The sequence below is a fragment of the Saccopteryx bilineata genome, chromosome 1, assembly GCF_036850765.1.
Source record: "Saccopteryx bilineata isolate mSacBil1 chromosome 1, mSacBil1_pri_phased_curated, whole genome shotgun sequence".
In the NCBI taxonomy this organism is placed as follows: domain Eukaryota; kingdom Metazoa; phylum Chordata; class Mammalia; order Chiroptera; family Emballonuridae; genus Saccopteryx; species Saccopteryx bilineata.
The window spans coordinates 118,143,034-118,167,162 of NC_089490.1; the positions used below are offsets into that span (position 1 = coordinate 118,143,034).

General features: G+C 38.4%; 1 protein-coding gene across 1 annotated transcript in view; it reads left to right on the top strand.

The window, feature by feature from the left end:
* PIK3C2G (phosphatidylinositol-4-phosphate 3-kinase catalytic subunit type 2 gamma) overlaps positions 1-24,129 on the top strand; it is a 352,443-nt gene that overhangs the window by 136,741 nt on the left and 191,573 nt on the right. Inside the window, 3 exon segments of the mRNA XM_066252620.1 lie at positions 5,853-5,946; positions 11,040-11,086; positions 11,119-11,147. Of these exon segments, the coding sequence (XP_066108717.1) occupies positions 5,853-5,946; positions 11,040-11,086; positions 11,119-11,147 (170 nt within the window).

A 24,129-nucleotide genomic window follows, 5' to 3' on the forward strand; every position in this document is an offset into this window, starting at 1 on the left:
ATTGATCTATATGCCTGTTCTTATGCCAGTACCAGGCTGTTTTGAGTACAATGGCCTTATAATATAACTTGATATCCGGAAGTGTGATACCTCCTGCTTTATTCTTCCTTTTCAAGATTGCTGAGGCTATTCGTGTTCTCTTTTGGTTCCATATAAATTTTTGGAATATGTGTTCTATATCTTTGAAGTAACTCATTGGTATTTTAATCGGTATTGCATTGAATTTATAAATTGCTTTGGGTAATATAGACATTTTAATGATGTTTATTCTTCCTAATCATGAGCACGGTATAAGCCTCCACTTGTTTGTATCTTCCCTGATTTCTTTTATCCATGTTTTATAATTTCCCAAGTACAAGTCTTTAATATCCCTGGTTAAATTTATTCCTAGGTATTTTATTTTTTGGTTGCAATGGTAAAGGGGATTGCTTCCTTAATTTCTCTCTCTGACAGTTCATTGTTAGTGTATAAAAATGCCTCTGATTTCTGAGTATTGATTTTATATCCTGCCACCTTGCTGAATTCATTTATCAGGTCTAGTAGTTTTTTGACTGTGACTTTAGGGTTTTCTATATACAATATCATATCATCTGCAAATAATGATAATTTTACTTCTTCTTTTCCAATTTGGATGTCTTTTATTTCTTTTTCTTGTCTGATTGCTGTGGCTAGGACTTCCAGAACTATGTTGAATAAGAGTGGTGAAAGAGGGTACCCCTGCCTTGTTCCTGATCTTAAGGGTATTGCTTTTAATTTTTCCCCATTGAGCATGATGTTGGCTGTGAGATTGTCATAGATGGCCTTTATCATGTTGAGGTATGTTCCCTGTATTCCCACTTTGCTGAGAGTTTTGATCATGAATGGGTGCTGGATTTTATCAAATGCTTTTTTTGCATCTATTGAAATTATCATGTGGTTTTTTTCCTTCCTTTTGTTTATGTGATGAATCATATTGATTGATTTGCAAATATTGTACCAGCCTTGCCTGCCAAGAATAAATCCCAATTGATCATGGTGTATGATTTTTTTCATATATTGCTGGATCCGGTTTGCTAATATTTTGTTGAGGATTTTTGCATCTAAATTCATCAGGGATATTGGCCTATAATTTTCGTTCTTTGTGTTGTCTTTGCCTGGTTTTGGAATCAGAATTATGCTCGCCTCATAAAAGGAGCTTGGAAGTCTTCCTTGCTCTTGAATTTTTTGAAATAGCTTGAGAAGGATAGGAGTTAGTTCTTCTTTGAATATTTGAGAGAATTCACTTGTGAAGCCAGCAGGCCCCGGACTTTTCTTTTTTCGGAATTTTTTGATAACTGTTTCAATCTCATTTGTTGTAATCAGTCTGTTTGGTTTTCTGATTCTTCTAGATTAATTTTTGTAAGATTATATGTTTCAAGGAATTTGTCCATTTCATCTAGGTTGTCTAGTTTTCTCGTGTACAGTTCTTCATAGTATTTTCTTACAATATTTTGTATTTCTGTTGTGTCAGTTGTTATTTCTCCACTCTCGTTTCTAATTTTTATTTGAATCCTCTCTCTTTTATTCTCTGTGAGTCTGGTTAAAGGTTCTTCGATCTTGTTTATCTTTTCAAAGAACCAGCTCCTGGTTTCACTGATCCTCTGTATTGTTTCTTTAGCCTCTATGTCATTTTATTTCTGCTCTAATCTTTATTATTTTCTTCTTTCTACTAGCTCTGGGCTTTACTTGCTGTTATTTTTCTAGTTCTTTTAGATGTGCGGCCAAGTTGTTTTTTTGTTTGTTTGTTTGTTTTTTGTATTTTTTCTGAAGCTGGAAATGGGGAGAGACAGTCAGACAGACTCCCACATGCGCCCGACCGGGATTCACCCGGCACACCCACCAGGGGCAAAGCTCTGCCCACCAGGGGGCTATGCTCTGCCCCTCCAGGGGGTCGCTCTGCCACGACCAGAGCCACTCTAGCACCTGGTGCAGAGGCCAAGGAGCCATCCCCAGCACCCGGGCCATCTTTGCTCCTATATTAGGTGCATAGATATTTATAACAGTTATATCTTCCTTTTGGATTGCTCCCTTTATCATTATGTAATGACCTTCTTTATCTCTAACTATAGTCTTTGTTTTAAAGTCCATTTTGTCTGATATAAATATTGATACCCTAGCTTTTTTTTCATTTCCATTTGCGTGAAATATTTTTTTCCATCCTTTTATCTTCAGTCTGTGTGCATCTTTTGATTTAAGGTGTGTCTCTTGTAGACAGCATATGTATAGGTCCTGTTTTCTTATCCACACAGCTATCCTATGTCTTTTGATCGGATCAGTTAATCCATTTACATTTAAGGTTATTATTGATATGTAATTGTTTGTGGCCATTTTATTCTTGAAAACTGTATTCTTCTTTTTCTATATTCTTTTTTCTCCTTTGATCTGTTCACAACAGGTCCCTTAGCATTTCTTGCAGCCTTTGTTTGGTTGTAGTGAATTCCTTAAGTTTTTTTTGTCTGTAAAGCTTTTTATTTCTCCTTCAATTTTAAATGATAGCCTAGCTGGATAAAGTAGTCTTCATTGTAGGTTCTTGTTCTGCATTACTTTGAATATTTCTTGCCATTCTCTTCTGGCCTCAAGTGTTTCTGTTGAGAAGTCAGAAGTCATCCTTATGGGTGCTCCTTTGTAGGTGATAGTCTTTTTTTGTCTAGCAGTTTTTAATATTTTCTCTTTATCACTTAGCTTTGGTATTTTAACAATGATATGTCTTGGTGTTGATTTCTTTGGGTTTCTCCTTAATGGAGTTCTCTGTGCTTCCTGAACATGTGAGATGTTTTCCTGTCTTAATTGAGGGAAGTTTTCAGCTATGATATGCTTGAACAAAGCCTCTATACCTTGTTCTGTCTCTTCTTCTTAAGGAACCCCTATGATGCGGATGTTATTTCTCTTCATGTTGTCACAAAGCTCTCTTAGAGTTTCCTCAGAATTTTTGAGTCTCTTTTCTTTTTCTGCTCTGTTTCTGTGCCTTTATTTATTGTGTCCTCTAACTTGCTGATTCGATTCTTCGCTTCATCCATCCTGCTTTTAATTTCTTCCATTGTGTTCTTTATTTCAGATATTGTATTTGTCATTTCTGACTGATTCTTTTTTATTATTTCAATGTCCTTTTTTATATTTGCTATCTCTTTATTTAGGTGTTCATAATGACCATGTATTGTTGTTCTAATGTCTTTGAGCATCCTAACAATCGTTATTTTAAACTGTGCATCTGGTAATTTGGTTATATCTGATTCATTTAGGTTTTTTTCTGGGGATTTCTCTTGGTTCATTTGTGTTGCATTTCTTTGCCTTTGCATTTTCTCTATGTAAAGGAAGGTTTTGGAGACTGGAGTCCACTGGGTATGGCCTCTGTTCCCTAGGTATGGTTTATCTGCAGGCCTGCCACCCCCTCTTCTGTTGCTGCCTAGGGCTTTTGGGTTTGGGCTTTACCAGTGCTTGCCCACTGGGGCTATTGCTGTAGTTTCCACCTCTCCTTCACAGGAGTGGCTATGATCACGTGCTCAGGTGCGCAAACCTTGGTGGCCTTGGCTTTTTCCCTGCCCCTGTGTGTGGCGTTATGCTCGGCCCTGAGGTCAGTGGCAGCACCTTTGCTCAGCTGTGGTTCTCTGCCTGTTTCCTGGGCTTTCGCCCCACCCTTGCAGGAGGAGCCCGCTCATGGGATGGCTGCAAGCCCTGGCTCCACAGGCCAGGCAGGACTGCTTGCCCACATTCAGTAGCGGGACTCCACCTGTTCTGGGCTTTTGGCTCTACCCCTGTGGGAGGAGCCAGCTCCCAAGTCAGGCCACAAGCCTTGGTTCCACGGGCAGGGTAAGGCTGTGTTCCTGCGCCCTTGCTCAAACGCAAGTCTCCACCCCTTCCGGGGTTCCCACCCTTCTCCCGCAGGCTGGATTACACCACTTTTGCATGCCCCCTCCTCCTGAGCTGGGTAAGACTGAGCTCACATGTGAGCCCACTGGCATCCAGCAGGCTTCTGCCCCTGCTGACAGAACCACGCCTCCACGTCCCATCGCCGTCCGCCCTCAGGCGAGCCCTCAGCCATGTAGGGTGTGGGCGCTGCAGTTCAGACCCTAACACTCACTACTGTAGACCCAAAAGCTCCCTCCTTCTAAGCGACTCTGCTCTGCGTGCCACGGGGGAGCTTGTTGGGCTGCTCTCCTGCTTCCCTTTGCTGGTATTGCTGTTTCCGGGGAAAATATTCACTTCAGATTTGGGGAGTGACTCATCCCAGGGGTTAAGGTGTCTGTCTCCCAAAATGTTTCTCCCTGTTCCTCCTAGATTACAGTCTCTTCCTGCTACTCTGGTATTCTTCTCTCTCCCCATTCCCAAGAGCCCCAGGTGAGTGGTTGTGAGAGAGGTTTTCTGTGTGGTCCCTTTAAGAAGAATTCTGGGTCTGAGAAATCAGTCTCTTTCTCACAAACATTATCCTGACTTGTTTCCAGCTAAATACTGTCCTTACGCCTCTTCTGGGCTCTGGGGCTGCAGGCTGGGGCTTTGTTCCTGGGGCTCAAGACCCTCCCTTTTCTGCTAAACTCACTTCCCACCACGTGAGTCTCTACCAGCTGCCGTTCACTTCGGGGAGCTGGGCAGCCCTCCCTGCGTTTCTGCTTTTCCTACCAGTCTTGGTGTGGCTTCTTCAGTGTTCCTTGGTTGAAGAGTCCTCTTAGTTTAGTCCAAAGTTGCTTTTTCCAGATGATAGTTCTTAAAATTATTCTGTAATCCACTTTGGTTCTGGGAGGTGGATGTTGGTATGTCCGCCTACTCCAGCACCATCTTGTCTTCCAGCCTCAAGTATTAAATTATGACTATTTTTTCTGAAAACTTTTTTTATTTAAAATTAGTTGTTCTAACAAAATCCCGATTTCTATTTAATCATGTCAAAGCAGTATGACAAAATCATGTCAAAAACAATGTGGAGGCCAAAAGCTCTCTGTCTGCACTTACAGGGCTTGGAGGTCATTGAATCTAAGTCTTCTGATGGAACAAGATAATGGCAACCTGAGGATCCCATTTATGAATAAATTGTCTTTGAAATAAGGTATCAAATGTTAAATACCGTCATAAACTCACTTTAGTAACACAAGTTTATTAAGTTTCTAATGAGTGCTAAATCTTAGAACAGGCATGTGCAATATCAAAATAAGTAGAGCACAGTTTCCCTCAGAACTTAGTCTAGTAAGATTTAGACTTATTAAATTATTTTTATTTGTATAAAATACTTTAAATTTTTAATTTTAATTTGATCTGGCCAAACTCATTCAAAAATATATTCCAGTTTTAAATATTTATTGATTGATTTTAGAAAGAGAGAGGGAGAGACATGGATTTGTTGTTCCAGTTATTAATGCATGCATTGGTTTTTTTCTTGTGTTCCCTGACAGAAATCAAATCCTCAATATTGCTGTGTCCGGAGGATGTAACTATGCTACATAACCAAGACATAGATTTCATTTCTAATCATATAAAACAGCTGGTATCCAGCTGGTAATAATTTATTTAATAAATACATGATTAAATATAAGCAAAGGTTATTATACTATTTTAAAAAATATTTTAGACACCTATCATCCATTATATTAGACAAGAAAGCTAGCAAAGATCTGACTAAAGCCAACTTTTCAAAATCTAGTCAAAAGACCTTTCTACTGCAATTCACATGAGAGTACAGAATATAGAAAAATAATTATTATTTGGTATTAATGATCATCTTAATTGACTGTGTGTTTATTATTTTATTTTATGCGCTGAAGATGGAATTTATTCTCTGTTTCCCCGATATTGCTCATGTATTATTTTCTACCATCAACTGCTTAGTAGTTATATTTGCTTTGTATTAGTTTTCCAGATGAAGAAATTCATCAAGTGGCAGTTCAACAATTAGATAACCTCTCTAATGATGAACTACTGGATTATCTCCCACAGCTAGGTCAGGTAAGGAACTGCAGGGTTGCGAAGGGATTCCAGGATTTTAACAAATAATTCTCTGCAGAAGTTTCCAATGAATCAACAGTATTGACTGCTTAAAATGATATTGCAATTTGGCCAGCCAAGGGCCAAATTATAGCTTATATGTCAACGTGGGTAAGGTTGAATTATGGCTAGTTCTCTAGCCAAAATTGATACTGCTACAAAAAGGTGTATAAGAGCCAAATAGAAAATTTTTTTAAAAAGCAACTTCACTTGTTAATTAGAACTGGGAAGAATTAGTAATGCTTATAATAAAATCTTTTTACCTAACTACATAAAACAAAACAAAAAAATTAACCTAGTATGTATTATGTAAAAAATAACCTTTTGCTTGCCAGGTCTTCATAATTGATGCATTTTTCCCTTTCCCTTACAGTATTCTAAATTGATTGTAAATTTTATTAAAATAGTATTATAAGATAGTTTCTAAATTCTAGTATCAGTATATTTTAGTGACAGAATCAAATATCAAAATGTTGGGGTATTTTTGAAAATAATATAAATTTACCTAGAAATATGAGATAAGACTGATTTGGTTTGAATGTTTTGAAATATAAACAATTATATGTTTTACAAATGACCATGTAAATGACCAAAGAGCCAAACTACAAATGACATTTGTTTCCAAGTTGACCAAATACTAAGTGCTGAAATGGTCTAAAATAGTGATCTTTATGTGTTTTGCCTCTTTTTTTAAACTCGGGTGTTTTCTTATCTTAAAAGCCAGGTTGTAGTTACAAGCTGTTTTAAATGCCACATGTCTCATTTTTAAAACATTTATATAGGAAACTGAACCTGATGGGGAAGCCTAGAGTATTAGACTAGAAAGACTTATTACTTTGTAAACAGAATATAAACTCCTCTGAAGACCACATAGAGAGCTGGTTTTAAAATAGCTGTATTATATAGTCACTTATATCAATTTTTATAGTCATTACTTTCCTAGACTTGCCGGGACAGTGTAATGAAAATAAAGACTAATTCACTTTGCAGGAATACTATTCATCTTATGGTCCCTGAATGTGGGCAACATGTTATATCTAACCAATTCAAAAAAGTATGTTTTTTACAAACATTTAGATTAAATACATTTGTAAACCCCATTTGGAGTTAACACCCTTGGTACCAGGATTATCACTGAGAGCCATATATTTGCAAATCCAAATTATTAAGATGAGTACACACAGAATCCTGCATAGGAAATACACAAAAATAAAATTAGGCACAGATGCAAGTATTTCCTAATTAAAAATGAATATTTTTAAATGTTTTGAGATGAAAAAGATGTATATAATGTGACTATATTGTAAATCAAAACTGGGAAGAATTTTAAAATCATTTGTTGTGGAGTTTGTCCTTAAACTTCTGTGCTCTAACTTAACTTTAAAACTTTCCAAGACACAAAAAAATTATATCTGTTGATTATTTTCCGAAAGCATGTTATTTCATGTATTATCTTGTTAGAAGTATACAAGCTATGTTGAAGCAATAATAAAAGATTCTACTATCATAATGAAAATAGAAGTTATGGTTCAAAGCTAGGAGTCAAATAAGTTAGACTCAGTGGTTACTACAAAGCACAAATCATAGCCATAATATGTTCATAATATGATAGGTTCATAATAATATGATATGCATCATAAAAGTCACCTATATCCTAGAAGATGAGGCAGGATTTAAGGGGAAATTGTATCAGTAGAGAGAGTCATCCAGGGTGTTTGGAAGCAAAGAAGGTAATTCAAGATCAACAAGTAACTATTGAGTTCAAGAAGAAACAATGGGGAAGCCTAAAGAGAAAGCTAAAAACAGAAGCATGAAAACACATTCTGAGACATCTCTTCTGCTCATATGCTGATAGGATGTACTCACTATTAGGGCATTAACACAACCCATAGTTTAGCCCAGTATTAACAAGTAAGTAAAAGAAGGTCATAGCTGCCATTTAAGACAACAAACATTACACTGGGGAATAAAATTTTAGTTGCATCTACAAAAACACTTGTTCGTACTTAATTCCAGTGTGCTGATCTCAAATCTGACATTAGTTTTTCTCTAAGCTACAGTTTTTTTGCAATTCAAGATTTTATGTTTTTAACTTACTGTAAAATTTTCAACATTTAGTTTAACATAATGAAGTAGAATGTCTTCTTGGGCATCATCTTTGTGAAAATATAATAATTCATATAATGCAGTAAATACACTAATATACTAAAAGATATCAGTGCATTAGAATTTGTCTAGAATTTTGAAATAGAACATATTAAAACACTTATTTTAATCATAAAATTTGTGCAAAACTTATTTAAATTCTATTCAGGCAAAAATTTGCATTGTAGCTCTTGCGTTTGTGTACTTGTTGAGGACAATCTCGTTTGATGCTCCAGCAGTAGTTTGCTCATCACTAACAGCTCCAAGATTTGGGGGGAAATTATCAAGGTGACTGTTCAGGAGGTGAATCTTAACTCTCATGTTATATCCAATGTCACAGAAAGCCAACAGTATCCTTTGAACCAGAAGTTCATAGTTTTCTGCTTTTTTGTTGCCAAGGAAGTTCTTTGTAACTGTCATAAAAGACTGCCATTCTGCTTTCTCTTCCTTATTCATTTTCCTGGAAAATTCTTCATCCCATATGAGGTTCAAATTTGAGGTCCATCAAATACACCTGCTTTTATCTTCTCGAAAGACAAGGCAGGAAAAGCAGAAATAGTATGTTTGAAAGCATTCACTTTCTCTATTCAAAGCCGGAACAAACTGCTTCATTAAGCCAAGTTTGATGTGAAGTGGGGGAAAAATGATCCTGTCTCAATTAACTACAGGTTCATTCACAATATTTTTGCATCCCTACTTCCAGAGCTTCACGTTTCCGCCACTCCTTCTGTGTCCAGTGTTTCTCCCGAGCTCGGCTGTCCCACAAACACAGAAATCAAGGATACTTTGTGAAACCTCTCTGTTGTCTTAGCAGAAAATTTATCATTTTAAGAACCACACAAATGATCCAGTTATGCTTCTCATACTTCAGAAAGATGAGAACAATTTTTATGTCATTATAATTTTCTCACAGATGAGTTGAATAACCAATTGGAACCACTGCATAAACATTACCATTGTGTAGGAGAGCACATTTCAGACTCCATTTAGATCTGTCAAGAAACAGCCACCATTCAGTTGGACTGTAAGTGGTAACATCTAGCTGGCTGAGAAGACTACTGATATCATGACAGTAAACAAAGTGTTTGTTTTTGGAAAAAAAGTCCACAAAAATGTGTTCACGCTTCCTGAAATGAGACACTTAGCTGACCAGTGAAGTACATTCTTTTCTTGAAGCCTGGAGGCTAATAACCCAGCTGCTTTCTTTGATAGGTCCAAATCTCTTACTAAGTCATTCAATTAGAGTTGGCTAAACTGCTGAGGGGTTAATGACTGCTTGGCATCAGAAGAAGACCCTTCAGATTCTACAACCATTTCCTCATGCATCTTATCAAAATACACTTGATCACCATGTTCACTTTCTTTGTCCTTAGAAGAAATAAAACCATTGAAAACTGGAACTGGGAGTGTTTCAGAGTGTGGGATAGGTCGTATTTCTGAATGAATATTAGGATATGCGATCATATGCTTTTTTTCTTGCCGATGCCCTTTGCATGGATCAGATAGAAATAACAGTCACTGCTGTGGTCCTTAGGTTCACGCCAAACCATGGGAATACCAAAAGGCATTCCTTTATGTTTTTCTTTTGCCCAGTCACAAATCATTTCCTCATAATCATGACACACAATATGAGAAGTCCAATTCTTGTCTTGTTCGCCAAGGGGAACTTAAAAATAGGCAATATATGCACGTATCACAAATGATGAAATATTGCATCTTTGACGTTGAAGTGTATAACAGCCACATATATAACAGAAGGTGTCAGGACTATTTTTACATTTATGCCTACTCAAAGAAGCCATGATTCAATCTTAAAATAATAGGGTGTTTTTATCAGATAATAATTTTTTCAATTTAAAAACATCTACAATTATGTAAATGTGATGTTTGTAAAACATTAATTGCCTTGTGGTTATGTTCAATCTAAGAGTCATTGCCCTTTAACTCCAATTGAAAAACCAATGCATGCCATTAAGTATTACCAAAAAATTAAAATTGCATAAAAACTAGAGCATGCATCAAAAAGCTGATGTCAGATTTGGAATCAATGATGCAGAAATATATAGAAACAGTTCTAAAACTTCATGCAACTGAAAATGAAAATAAATCTGTTCTCCAGTGTTATAGCTGTTATGTATTCAGACAGCTGCAAGAGTTTATGCAAATATGTTGAAATCATCTTTAGCACCCTCATAGCTTAGAAATTCATAAACGTTCTCATTTTTGAGGTTGGTTAGCATATTGAGGTGTTTCTTCAGGTGTGTGTGTAAATGAATGATGTTCCAATGTTTTTCTGTTTTCTGTACTGCGATACAAAAAACTTTCTTAAACTCTGAGAGAAAGTGTGTGTGTGTGTGTGTGTGTGCCTTAAATGGCTCATTGAGCAACTAAAGATAGAAGCTTTGTCTCTCAAACAAGAATGAGCACTTTTATAAAAAGAATCTGGTTTTCGTTTTTATAACATATTTAGATTATTGGGGTGATAATGGAGGCCCAAGTACCAACTGGTGATGGGGAAACCCCTGAACAGTGCAGGTAGAGGTCTGAGTTAGTGCTTTATGAGTAGCAGAGGTTGCCACAGCTGTCTGTTTTCCACCAGGTTGGGTATTCTAGAAAACCTTAAGAAAGTCTTTCACATCTTAGGAGAGATGAGGGAAAAAATTGAGGAATGTGTGGGTTATGATGGAAAGGAAACAAGACTGCACAAACCAACACTGTGATCTGTGTGTGCTCTGTTATTAGTTAAACACCAGCAGTTAAAGCTATCAAAATATATTATTAACATTTTGTTAAAATGCTTATGACATTTTCCTCGATCTTTGCTCAAGATGCTTAATTCCTTCTGTATTCTGCTACAATTTTATTACTGAGGAAAAAAAAGAGTAAGGTAATTCTATCTCTTACTTCAGGCCATCAAGTTTGAATGGCACCTTGAAAGTTCTTCGGTGCAACTCCTGTTCGGTGCAACTCCTGTTCGGTGCAACACAGCTCACTGCGGAGCATCCAGATTGCCCACTGTCTTCACTGATAATATCATCCAAGAGTGGATAGCATGCCTTTTTAAGAAGTAAAAGTTTCCTTTACCTTGTAATTGATATAAAGCACTTAAAATTCAGCCAAATTTGAGTCTCTGTCAAGGTTATTTTTATTTATGGGTATAATTTAACTGTCATCTTCAAAATCTTCCTTTTGTACTCTTGCTACTATTTACATCCAATATGAATTTCAAATCTGAATGATATCTTTTAGATAGCTTTAAATCACAAAGGCTCAATGTGATCATATCTGTTAATTGAAGATTTCAAGATGAAATATAGCCATAAGATTGGATGTTGTAGAATAATGTGTGTTTTAAAAGTAATTTCTATACAACAGTAGTTATAAACAGTGAATCTAAAACTGAACATATGCTTTATATGAAAATGCCTAGGTCACTAAACTTTTCCCCAAGCATAAATTTAGAATATTATTATTGGAGAAATAGACTTACTTTAGAGATATCAAAATTTCTCCCAGTGTCACCTACTCTTTGTTTTATTGAATATGATGTTCATTGGATGCTGTTGTTCCTACCTTTCTTTTATTAGTAACTTTGTAGATGTAATTTCATAGCAAAAAAAATTTAATATTTACAAATTTTAGTGACCTAAGGATAAAATTAGATCTATCTTTTGACCTCACAAAATGTGTGAGAGGCATCAATTGCTGGCTTCAATTGGTAGTGAAGAACTTTAACTAATTAAAGGGAACTTGATATCACTTTTGAGTATCATGTTTTCCTGCTTCAAAAAAACATTACTCAATTGGCATCACTCTTTCCATGAAAATGACTCAGGTATTTCTAAGCAAAGTAGGGTTAATAAGGAATTGTCATGCAGCATATTTGGTTCATTTTTATTTGAAATGCTTAATATGAAACACAGAACATTTTTCTCTAGTGTGTCAGTATAATGAAGCATCAGATACATTTACTAGCAGTGAGTCCTTCACTAAATAGACTCTCTTATCAAGCTCTGAATGTAGTCTTATTCTCTTCAGTTTTTCTGTAAGCTACGATGATGCTAAAGGAAATTATGTGAATGTATTTAGTGATGTTCTGCTATAATATTCAAGTTGAGCTCCTTTAAACACAATGTTTACTTCTCCTAAGTTTACTCTTCATTTTTTTAACCAGTGTTCATTAAAATAAAAGCACATTACACAAAGTAACATGACCAGATAACAATCATGATTTAAATATTTGCATGAAAATGTTATATAAAAATATATAAAGGTATAATTTTTAAAAACACATCTTAAAAACAGATTAAAATATTAAGGACTTATACAAACACATTAATTTTATATAATATTAACACCACCTTGCTAGGTTCTTTACCTGCTAAAATTGTGTGAAAAGTTGAGTCACTTGAAAGGCAACAACTGCAAAGTTGTAAATCAATGTCATACTTGCAAGTTCACAATTATGTCACTGTTTCCAAAGAAGCTGGGGAGAAAGTCTTTCTAAGTATAATTTTCACCCTTGTGAAAAAGAGGAAGACTAATGACAAATCCTATTTCTACTCTCACTGATTTCAGAAGAGAGTAAGATGGAAGGAATAGAAAAGAATATAAATTATAAATGAGCTGCTTGTTTCTGAATGCTTAATTGGTAAGAATATGGAAAAGGAAAATAGAAGGAGATTTTAAAGTCACTATATCTTTTAAAACTTAAATAAAAATTTAAGACTCAGGTAAATATACTAAATTAAAATTAGTACCACATTTAGGGAGTATTTGTGTGTAGAAAGTACAGCTGAAATTTTAAAGATGCAGCTCAATCCCTGCCTGATACACTTACAAATTCTCAATGTATCTTTCTTTAATTAAAGAAAAGCAATGCTCTAGAACAGGGGTTGGGAACCTATGGCTTGTGAGCCAGATGTGGCTCTTTTGATGGCTGCATCTGGCTTGCAGGCAAATCTTTAATAAAAAAAAAGAATAACGTTAAAAATATAAAACATTCTCACATATTACAATCCATTCATTTCCTACTGCTCATGTTCATAGTTGTGAGTGGCTGGAGCCAATCACAGCTGTCCACTGGGAAAACACCAAATTTTTATTGGATAATGTGTAATGTACACGGGTGGTTGTATGGCTCTCATGGAATTACATTTTAAAATATGTGGCATTCATGGCTCTCTCAGCCAAAAAGTTTCCCAACCCCTGCTGTAGAACAATAATTTAATGATATGGAGATATATCAGCCATCAGTTTAATGATTTTTCTTTTTCACTTGGATGAGCTACTGTTTCCTTAGGTCAGGATTTCTCTTTGGATCTGCCCTGTTTCTCACTAACACACCCAATTACTTACCAAGGCCCGTAACTCTGTATCTTCTAAATAACTCTTCCCATATCCACTATTACCACTGCCACTGGTCAGAAGGATGCCTCACTGCATATGGAATTATGAATAAATAGGTGTGGACAGCAAACCATCTGAATTGTTCAGCCTCACTGTGTGTAATCTTCCTGAAAAGGAAAATTGACTTGGTGTTACCACAGGTCTCTCCCACTGAAAGGGTGAATGTAGGATGAGGAACCTCTATTTTTCATGTAAAGCGATTTAATAACAAGTTTTGGATTTGGAAGATATAAACATCCCCAGTCCTAGTTGTCATTCTAAAAGGTGGCTATATTTGGAAATCATAACATTTTGGGTTCATGCGTAGGAGGCCCCTATCCTGTTATGTAACAATTAATCATATAACAATTAATTATAGAAACTTAAACTCAATGCCCTTTTTCATTTGAGATGAAGAACAATTTAACTGACAGTGAGATATTGGGTTTAATGGGGCCGCAAAAATGACATCTGCATCCTAACTCCAAAAAATATGTGAATATGACCTTAAGGAAAAAAGGTTTTTGAAGATATAATTAAATTAAAGATCTTGAGATTAGATTAACCTAGATTATTGAGGCTGGTCCTAAATCTACTGAAAAGTGCCCTTGTAATGAACAGAAGACACACACACACACACACACACAGAAAGGGCCATGTGCAGGAAGAGGCAATGATTGGAGTGATGCTTCAGAAGCCAAGGAGTGTCCGGAGCCACCAGGAGTAGAGAGTCAAAGAGGGAGTCTTCCCTGGAGCCTGGGGAGGGAATGCAGTTCTATTTTGATTTCAGACTTCTGGTCTCCAGAACTGTGAGAAAACATTTCTGTTGTTTAAGCCACTTCTGTGGTTATTTATTATGGCAATCACAGGAAATAATATAGCAAGAAAAGAACTTGATGAAGGTCCCTGATTAGACTGGCTGTGATGTCATTTCATGTAGCAAGCTTTCCCTGACCCAGCCACTATCCAGGTTGATCATTGCTCCCGTGGTGTATCTCAGAATATACTCTATGTCATCTATATCAGACGACATGTCACACTACCTTAACACTGCTATTTCTTTGTCTACTTACACTCTTAGTCCATATATTAGCTAATGACAGCGATCATGCCATACTCTTTAGCATACTAATCCTACCAGTGTCTGGAATTCAGGAGATACAAAAAAAAAAAAAAGATTTTCAAAGTCATGATCCTATAAAAATTCCTTTAAGGCTATCAATATTTTTACATGCCAGGAATACTTTCTCAAAGGCACTGTTGGTGCCTCAGTCAGATCCCCTTTACCTGGCTGGTGCACCCATTGCCCATCTGAAAGCTTCTGTGAGTATTGATTGCTCCTTGACAACTGCCTCTTCTTTGGAGAACTGTTTTCTGCTAACAAAGTCACCTGATCTGGGAGGTGGAAAATCTCCCAAGAACATTTAGATTTCAGAGCCTCCTTGTGAATCAGATGAAGACTAGACTTGACCTTGTTCTTGTTAACTTCATCCCCTCCCCTATAATGCTTACTCTACTTCTTCACAGCATAATTCCTGAACAGGGTTCCTTCAGTAAATCACATACACCCACATTTCTCTCTCATAGTCTATTCTAGGGAACCTAGAGAAAGAACTATGCATTTCTTTATTAGAGATAAAGAATTTAAATATGTGTGTTTTTAAAACTGAAGCATCAGTATGATATGAGATATATTATAAATGGAATGGCAATATTGCAGTCTGTCATGCTCCAAATACAAAATCCAGTTGAACAAGCACCATGAGACTTAATTTAAATCAAAATCTGTAGAGCAGCGAGTCATTTTATAGCACAGCTCCTTTATAAATTGTTGCTTAAGGCCTGTGATGCAATCTGCACAGGTATTTCCTTCAAAATGTGGGACAGCTAGAGATGAGGATCTCATTTTCAAACTCTAAGTACAGAAATTTTTTTAACTGATATATGACAAGCACCTACTTCAGTATTTGTATTTGACAAATAAGTCAATAAATTGCTGTTGAATGAATAGGATTTCATAGTTACCTGACTCAAGCCATGTATATGCAGACTTATGACAGAAGGGGGCAGAAGAGGGCTGCTTAAGCAGTCTGGCTTAATGTGAAACCAGAGTTGGCAAGGCTAGAGCAAATTCTGGAGTTGGCCCAATAAATGGAGATTGGCCGAATAAGGTACTAAGCGATGAATATCACTAGTGAAGTAAAAACTGGAGTAGAGGGAGAATGTGAGCAGAAGTCAGAGACTAATGTGAGTCAGAAGTAAAGGGTCTGAGAAACGACCCAGCAGTGTCTTCTAAATGGACTAGCTGAGAGAATCACAAAGAAAATTAATCTAATGGTGTCTCTGGTACCAGGAGGCCTTCCCCAAGTGGCATGTCATATCCAGGACCATATCTCTAACCTTTTGTATGCTAACCATACACTGAGGTGATACAAAATCTTTCTATTCTTTTTCTAAACAGCTTACCCTAAATTTTGTTTTTTCTAGAACTTTAGGTCAGTTTTTCAAATCAGGTACTATTCAAAATAAAACAAAATAATGAGAAAATTTTGCATCATGTGATTTGAAGTCACGCATGTCCTTCTCATGCCCTTTCTTAAATATGATATATCTCCCCTGGTGCCTGAAATTCTCTCATTAGTGAGTCACTTCTTGTTCCCTCATGGAACTTCTCTTCTAATATGAAAAAATATATATTGAGACCATGATACTTATAATTAATTAGTTTATCATTTGTTCATTTTTGTGACTAACATTGAGATGTTAGACACTGTTGAATTAATTGGGATAAAACAGGATGGTCCTTGCCTAAATTAGCTCACAGGTTAATCATACACTAGCATCCAGGCAGCAGGAAAGAACCCACTTGCTACCTGGCAAGGACAAAGTAGATGGAGAGAATTGACAATAAATTCTGCCCACTTTATAGTTGTGCCTATGACTTGTTGCAAATGCAGTTTCTAGGCAGAGAGGCAAGGTTGGCCATCAAGTAAAGAAAAAAAAATCCTAAATGTGTGCTCCCATTCTGTCAGAGCTAAATACTGATAAAGGCATACAAATGAATGCACAGAAGAAGAAAATGCTCTCTCTACTCTGAGGTCGGACACACACCTCAAAGAAAGAATGAAGAGCTGTACTTCAGAGAGTTATTATGCCTGGTGCAACAGGGCGTGCATGATATAGAATCAATAGGAGGGTTTAAAGTCTCAATCCTTTTCCTTCTGATCATTATATTGCTACAAATTCACCTTTTTACCTTTATGGTGTAGTAAACAATAAATTACTGCTTCACTTTTTTGTAACGGAAAGATATGTCTTGCTGTCATTTAATATTGATCTGTTATAATCATCTTTTACCTTGTTGTCCTAAGAAAAGTATACACCAGATAAAATCCCTACATTGAGCATTCACTAAACAAGCAATAGTTGTTCTCTATCCCAACCACCCTGAGAAAAGTGATGAATATTTGTAAGAAAGTGTGCATTTTACTGTAAGAATGAGATGGCACTCGAACTCCAGGTGTGCAGTCTTTATTAGAGGAGAAAGACCTGCTGGGGTGCTTCTCTGAAAGAAGGGGCCCAAAAACAGACTGAGGCAAAATTTTATAGGGTTGGAAATAGCCTCGAGCAAGGGTGTGCTGGTATGTTCGGCTTTCTAAAATACTCTTCCTTGGGGCGATAGACCAGCTTCCTGGAACCCTTCTGTCCCAGGGTCAATTGTCTGGTAATTAAGGGTGGGGTCAGGCAGCCAAGTGGAACAGAAAAAGGGCAGTTGTAATTCCTGGTCAATTCATGCATCTATCATTTCTCAACTCTGTGGTTACATATAAAAGAAAGGCAGTTATTAATTTTATAATATATGGTGAGGGGTGAGGGGTGACGAGGATAAAGAGGAGAAAAAATTGGAAAATTATTGCTTCTTCTGGAGAGAACTCAAGAAAAGAACCTTGCCAAGCCAAATCCCCTATCCAGTTAAGGAGGTCATCAATTTCGGTGTTGTAAGGTCTGAACCAGGCTATGTCTTCAAAAACCTGAGTGAGGAAGTAAAAAAATCTTGCGAGGTAATAATTGTTAGTTGCTTGTTGTGAATGCCAATTGAACAGGGTGACATGGTGATACATGGTCTCCTGGATGAGCCTCATGAGATGTGCTGGTCTGGTTCCTCTCAAATGAGAGGACATGTGGGCATTTTTAGAGACAGGGAACCTGTTGGTGTAAGTTTTAGAAGGACTGAATATATGTGGTTAAAAGGAAGAGGATTTGGAGAACATTCAGGAGGAAGCATCTCGGGCTGAGGGGCGGCTTCTTCCTGCTGTCATCCTTACCTATTTGATATTTCCCTCGTGAAGTTCTCCTTAAGGTATTGGGGAATAGGAGTGTAGGAGTATTTGATAGTAGGTAATCCTAGAGATTTTTCTCATCTGGGCCTGTAGGAACTTGATAAAGAAGGGGGCAAACATTAAAATTAGGCACAGAATTAGGATTGGTCCTATAATTGGTACTAGCATGCAGAACAAGGGGTTTTTCCACCATTGTTCGGAGTAGGGGTCACTGCAGGCCTGGCCACTGTGGATTTGTTCTTGAAGTTTTCGGAGAGAGTTGATATTCTCTTTGACCAGGCCAGACTCGTTAATGTAGTAGCAACACTGTTTCTGTAAAAAGAGACAAGTACTGCCCTTCTCTGCTGTTAGTAGATCTAAAGCTCTCCAGTTTTGTAGGGCGACCTGAGCTAGAGAGGTCAGTTGTCTCTGGAGCAGTTGTCTCTGGAGGGAGGCTAGAGAGGTGGTTGAATTATCAAGGGCCTGTTCTATGTCTGCCTTTAGTTGGTTGGTAGTCCATATACTATGGCCTAAGCCAACCCCACCTATGCCTATAGCCGCTATAGAGGTGGCAAGGTTAAGGCCAAGGAGGACCTGGAGGAAGGCAGCCCATTTATTCCTGCTTGTTCTCAGCTGGTTTGAAATTTTTTCCTCTCCAAAATATGTTAGTTGTGGTGCAACTATTACCAGGACACAAGGGGAGGGGGAAGAGGTGTTTAAGGTTTTTAGAATGGTTCCATTGCACCAGAAATGAGTTCTGTTAGTGCTGGTTAGAGAAGTTTTGATTGGGATAGTCTTATTACATAATGGGGTAGGCAAACTGGTGTAGCAAATTGAGAAGGTTGAGGTGGGATCTTCTTGGAAGAGAAGAGAAAAAGGGTCTGGATTTTTGGTGATGTTGAGTGGGTAGGGTAAAGGAACCGCGGTGATGGGAGGCTTGTTTAAAAAGGCATAGAGAAAGCACTGAGAAGTGTTATATATAGAAGTAAGGTTGAGAACTTGGATGCCCTGCTTGATGAGTCCTAGCCATGAGAAATGTTGGGAGTAGGGGTGTATTTATAGGGTTTCAGATTTTTTTCTTTTTAGCGAGGGCAGGTTTTAGGGTTGGTGTGTAGGGTTCTGGTTCTGTAAGAAATTAATGAACAAACTTAAGAGGTAGGGTCCAAAATTTAGAAAAATAAATAGGAGAGTGAGTGGACCAATGAAAGGCAATAGTCAAGAAACCTAGTTTGTGTGAAACCACTGATTCCATGTTTACAAATTTGCTGGGCTTCAGAGAGAGAGAGAGAGAATAAGATAGGGCAGTGGACAGTCCCCCTGTCCCTAGACCTACTTCTGTAGAGATTCCTAAAACAACAAGAAGAGGGATTACCTGTACAGCTTATTTGGTTCTTAGATTGGTGGGTAGTGTACTATGAATTAAAAGAGGCTCATGGGGTGGGATTAGGTTGATACTTGGGGTGAGATAGATTAGGGTACAGGTTTCTGTCCAAAGAGTAGGGGGACACATATAGGTGTTGGTTCCACACGAGTAGAAAGCCCCTAATTCAGTGAGGCAGGCTGAGAGGTGAATAGAGAATAGAAGGACAAGGGGTCAGTTTTTAGAGTGACTAATTAAACATTCTTTGAAAAACCCATCTTCTGATTGTTCAAATTCTTTTTTCTTGGTATGAACCTCCTACAACCTGAACAAACTTTATAAAACTTCAACTTTCATAAACTTTTTTGTCCAGAAATAACTGGCTTTCATAACAACTTGCTTTTCCTTTTCTTTCAAAAAGTATTTCCATACCTTATACTTTCTATTATCAAAACCATACAATTCCTTTCTAGTCAGAACTCTAGATTTAAAAATCTTTAACCTTTAGTGACAGTTAAGTTGACTTTCTTTTTACCCTAGTTTCCCTTTTCCCAAAGTCTGATTAAAAGAGTCCTTAGTTTTTTATATATTCACCATACATAGACCAACCAGCTTCAGGTTTGTGCTTGGAGTAAGGCATGCCATTTTTCTATTTTAGCAGCAGTGGGAGTTGTCAGGATTACAGTGTATGTGGACCTGTCCACGTGAAAGTTAGTCCTTGGGTGATATGATGCTGGAAGTGCCTCTTGGACAGTCTTTGAACAGTTTGCTGAGTAACCTGTAAATCCTGCAAGTGCTTAGGGAAAGAGTAGTTACATTTCTACATTTTGCAGTTAGAGTTTAAGTCCTAGTGACCACTGCTTCTAGCTGGAATTAGCAGCAGTTCCTAGCCTACAATAGGCATGGGGCATTGAGACAAGAGGAATAAAGGAGACATTATATGTTAAATAAAGTAACAAACTCGGATTATTAATACCCACAGTAGAGATCTTTGAAGGATAAATAAAACTTAAATATTCAAGTGAGGCATAGTAGATGGCCCTTGTCTTTACAAGAAATGAGATTAGCTTATTTACTACTTGAAAGAAATAAGTTAGGCTCATGAATGATGTCCTTGGGCCTTCAGTGGCAATTCCCAGCATGCTGGGCACGGTCAAGTCACAGATAGCTGGAGCAGGGCTAGAAGAGACTGAACCCTCCCTCCATGGAGCAAGGGGGTAGCTTACCTTCTTGTGTCCCTCTTTGCACAGCACAGACGTGTCAACCAGTGGGGCTGGGAAGCCTGACAAGCTTCAGTTCAATGACCTTCCTTTCCACTCTGGAGCAGGGCCCTGATGGAATCCTATGAAGCCCTTTAGAGTGCTGGAGCCAAAAGCTAATATTTCCTGACTTCTTTTGGGCCTTATTTGTCTTTTCTGTTACTTCTTTGGCCAGTATAGACCTTAAAAGCCATGCTCAGAAGATCTCACTGAGGGGCTTGACTAAGTGAGCAAAATTGGGAATTCAGTGTTTAAAGAAGCCTATTAGACTGAGGAAAGAAAATATTTAATTTGCAGTGGAAGGTGGTTGGAGACTGCAGAAGGTCTGAGTTCGATTTAGGGTGAGACCTCAGGTGTTGGTGATTAAGGCAATGCTCAGGTAGACTACAGACTGAGAGTGAAGTTGAGCCTTACCAGAGAAGATACGATATCACTTCATAGTGAGGAAGTTAAGGGTGGCGGTTGTATCTCCTTGAGGCAGGCAGGGAGGGGCTGCAGAGGAGTAGGTTATTTACATATTGTAAGAGAATACTAGTTTTGAGATTACATGCTGCTAAATCCTGAGCTAGTTCCTGCTCAAACAGGTGTGGACTGATTTTGATCCCCTGGGGTAAGACAGTCCATGTAAGTTGCTGGGCTGCATTAGTGTCCAGGTCAGTTTAAATAAAGGTAAACAGAAAGAGTCAGGGTGTAGTGGAATGGTAAAGAAGGCATTCTTGAGGTCTAGGACTGTGAAGTGAGTGGTGTTTAAGGGAATATGTGACAGTAACCTGTAGAGATTAGGGACTACTGGATGAAGGGGAATTATTGCCTCATTGATTAGATGTAACACGTGTATGAGGCAATAAGTCCCTGAAGGTTTTCAAACAGGAAGGATGGGGGTATTGCAGGGAGATCCATGGGGATGAGTGTAAGGCCAGGAGTCAGGGCCACCATCACAGCAGCCTGGCCCATGCAGGTTCGCATTGGATTCGGACAGTCGGTAAAGAAACAATGGAGCCAAAAACTGGTGGGCCATAGTCTTTAATCCTAGCTTGCACCCGGCGGGCAAGTAAAAACACACACTGGGCTCCAAAGCCCACTCACATTCAGTGCTTACAAAGCTACTGACTTATCCGAGTTTCCTAGAATCAAAGGTTTCTAGCTCACCAGACTTTATTCACCTCTGTTCCCCATCTTTTTCCTTCTCCAGTGTCAAACTGCACAAACTGGCCTCTCAATCAACACTCTGCCATCTTGGCTGCTTCCCCTGGCCTCCTCCATGTGGCCTCTCTTTGCTCTGCTCTTTAATGCTAATCCCAGTAACCAAGAGAGCAAGCTCCTGTTCTGCCCCTATTTTATAGTGTAGATTCAAAACCTTTTAATCCAATATACACAATAGGGAAGTCTCTAATACAAAGTAACTTTTCTGAGGCATGATTGGATTGTACCACCCCTCATCAAAAAGGGTGGGAAAGACTTAATCCCAAAACCAAGCCCCAGGCTACTAGGATTCTCAACACACATTAATATCACCTGGGCGACGGCCTCACGTGGGCAGCGCCATCTTTAACAAAGTGAGCATAATATATTTTATCTGCCCAATAATGAGTAAGCCTTGATTTAAGAGATGGGTAAATATTGGTTAAAGGCCTCAGAAACAGACACAGTTACACATTAAACAAAGATTTTTACATATAAATTATAAATTAAGAAATTTAAGTGAGAGTGCTTTACTTGTTTCAATTAAAGTTATACTAGAGGTATTTTCTAACAAACAAAGAGACAAAACAAATTATTCACCCACATAGCTCAATAGACAACTCTGCTTTTTAAGCTTTTTGAGATGTCAGGGAGTTGTCAGCATAGAGGGGAGGAAGGGAGAAAGCAGATGGATGGACAGTGTGAACAGCTGAATGGAATGAAGGAGGGTCAGAATCTGCAGGAGAAGGAGCTAGAAGGTGCAGGAGAAGGTGCTAGAGCTTTGAAGAGAGGGGAAAGGATGAGGGGGAGAAGGGCATAGCTGTAGTAGAAGCTGGTGGGGAGAGGGAAATGGGTAAAATACAGCCGAAGCCAGTGGGGAGGGGTCAAAGAAGAGAGACAGGCACCACAGCCAGACTCACAGCTTTTAAGGAGGGAGGAGGGGTTTAAGAACAAAGTGGAGAAGGGAGGGGCCCCTGTCCATTAGGGGAGGAGAAAGAGAGACTGGTATTTGCAAGTGAATAAGAAAGAGGATTCAACAAAGAGAGGGGAGGGAGTTTTCTGGAGGGAAGAGACTGGAGTGAAGAGATTTGCAGAGGGACCAGAGAGGGGTTCCAAGAAAGGGGTGCCCTGGGGGTCAGGCAGGAGGGAGAGAGAGTTGGGAGTCTGCAGAGAAGGAAAGATTAGGAGCGGAGGTTTTTCTGGCCAAAAATGGCCTGTGTGTTGAACAAGCGGCACAGAAATTAAAGACAGGAGAGAAGGGAGAAGAAAGCCTGCACGTAAAGAATCTCTGAGACCTTCCCAGTCCAGTGGCAAAAATTATCTAGGTTCCTCAGAATATTGTAATCGAATGTCCTGTTTTCAGGCCAATGGGAATCATTGTCTAATTTGTATTGGGGCCACCACCGTGTTACAGAAGAAAATGAGGTTTTTTGGCTTAAGATCAGAGAGGCCCAACTTAGTGAGGTTTTTTATGAGACATCCTAGAGGGGTCTGGTCAGAAGGCTTAGACTCTGAGAAGACCATAGTGGAGACAGGTGAGCAAGAGGGGTGTCCCCACCTTTTGTCACTGTCCCAAGAGGAGAAAATCTTCATGTGGTGAAGTCATCCCTGATAGAAGTCATCACCACCTGTCAGGGAGCTCTGAGGATGAGAAGTCCGAGAGAGTGGAGAGGTTTGGCTAGGCGCCTAGTCTTCCGTGCAGTCTACTGAGACTGAAAGTCAAACCCCTCAAAACTTGAGGCGTGTCAGAGAAAACTGTCCGTCCAGAGAAAATTTTGTGGAAAAGAGAAGCCAACCGGGGAAGGGAAAGGGAGAAACTCTTTACCTTTCTGATATAGCAGGGGTTCAGGACAGGGTTAGACTGCCGGCCAATCAACCCTGGACAGCAAAGAGGGATCATGCAGTTAGTCCCCTGTCCCGGGGTTTCGGCACCAGATGTAAGAATGAGACGGCACTCGAACTCCAGGTGTGCAAGCTTTATTAGAGGAGAAAGACCTGCTGGGGTGCTTCTCTGAAAGAAGGGGCCCAAAAACAGAATGAGGCAAATTTTATAGGGTTGGGAATAGCCTCGAGCAAGGGTGTGCTGGTATGTTCGGCTTTCTGAAATACTCTTCCTTGGGGCGATAGACCAGCTTCCTGGAACCCCTCTGTCCCGGGGTGATTGTCCGGTAATTAATGGTGGGGTCAGGCAGCCAAGCAAAACAGAAAAAGGGCAGTTGTAATTCCTGGTCAATTCATGTATCTATCATTTACAAAATAATTAGTAAAATCCAGTAGAACAGTTTCTACTTATGGCATAATGTAGGGACAGTAGTTTCTCTCTGCTGTAGTTTTAATTTATATGGTAGAGGTTTTTAAACTTCACTGTATAAAAAGATTTTTTAATGGAATACAATTATTAAATTAATTTTTAAATATCATTTATCTTATTACTCTCATTAAATACATATGAAAATAGAATCTGCTGCAATGTTTTACCACAAATCAATGC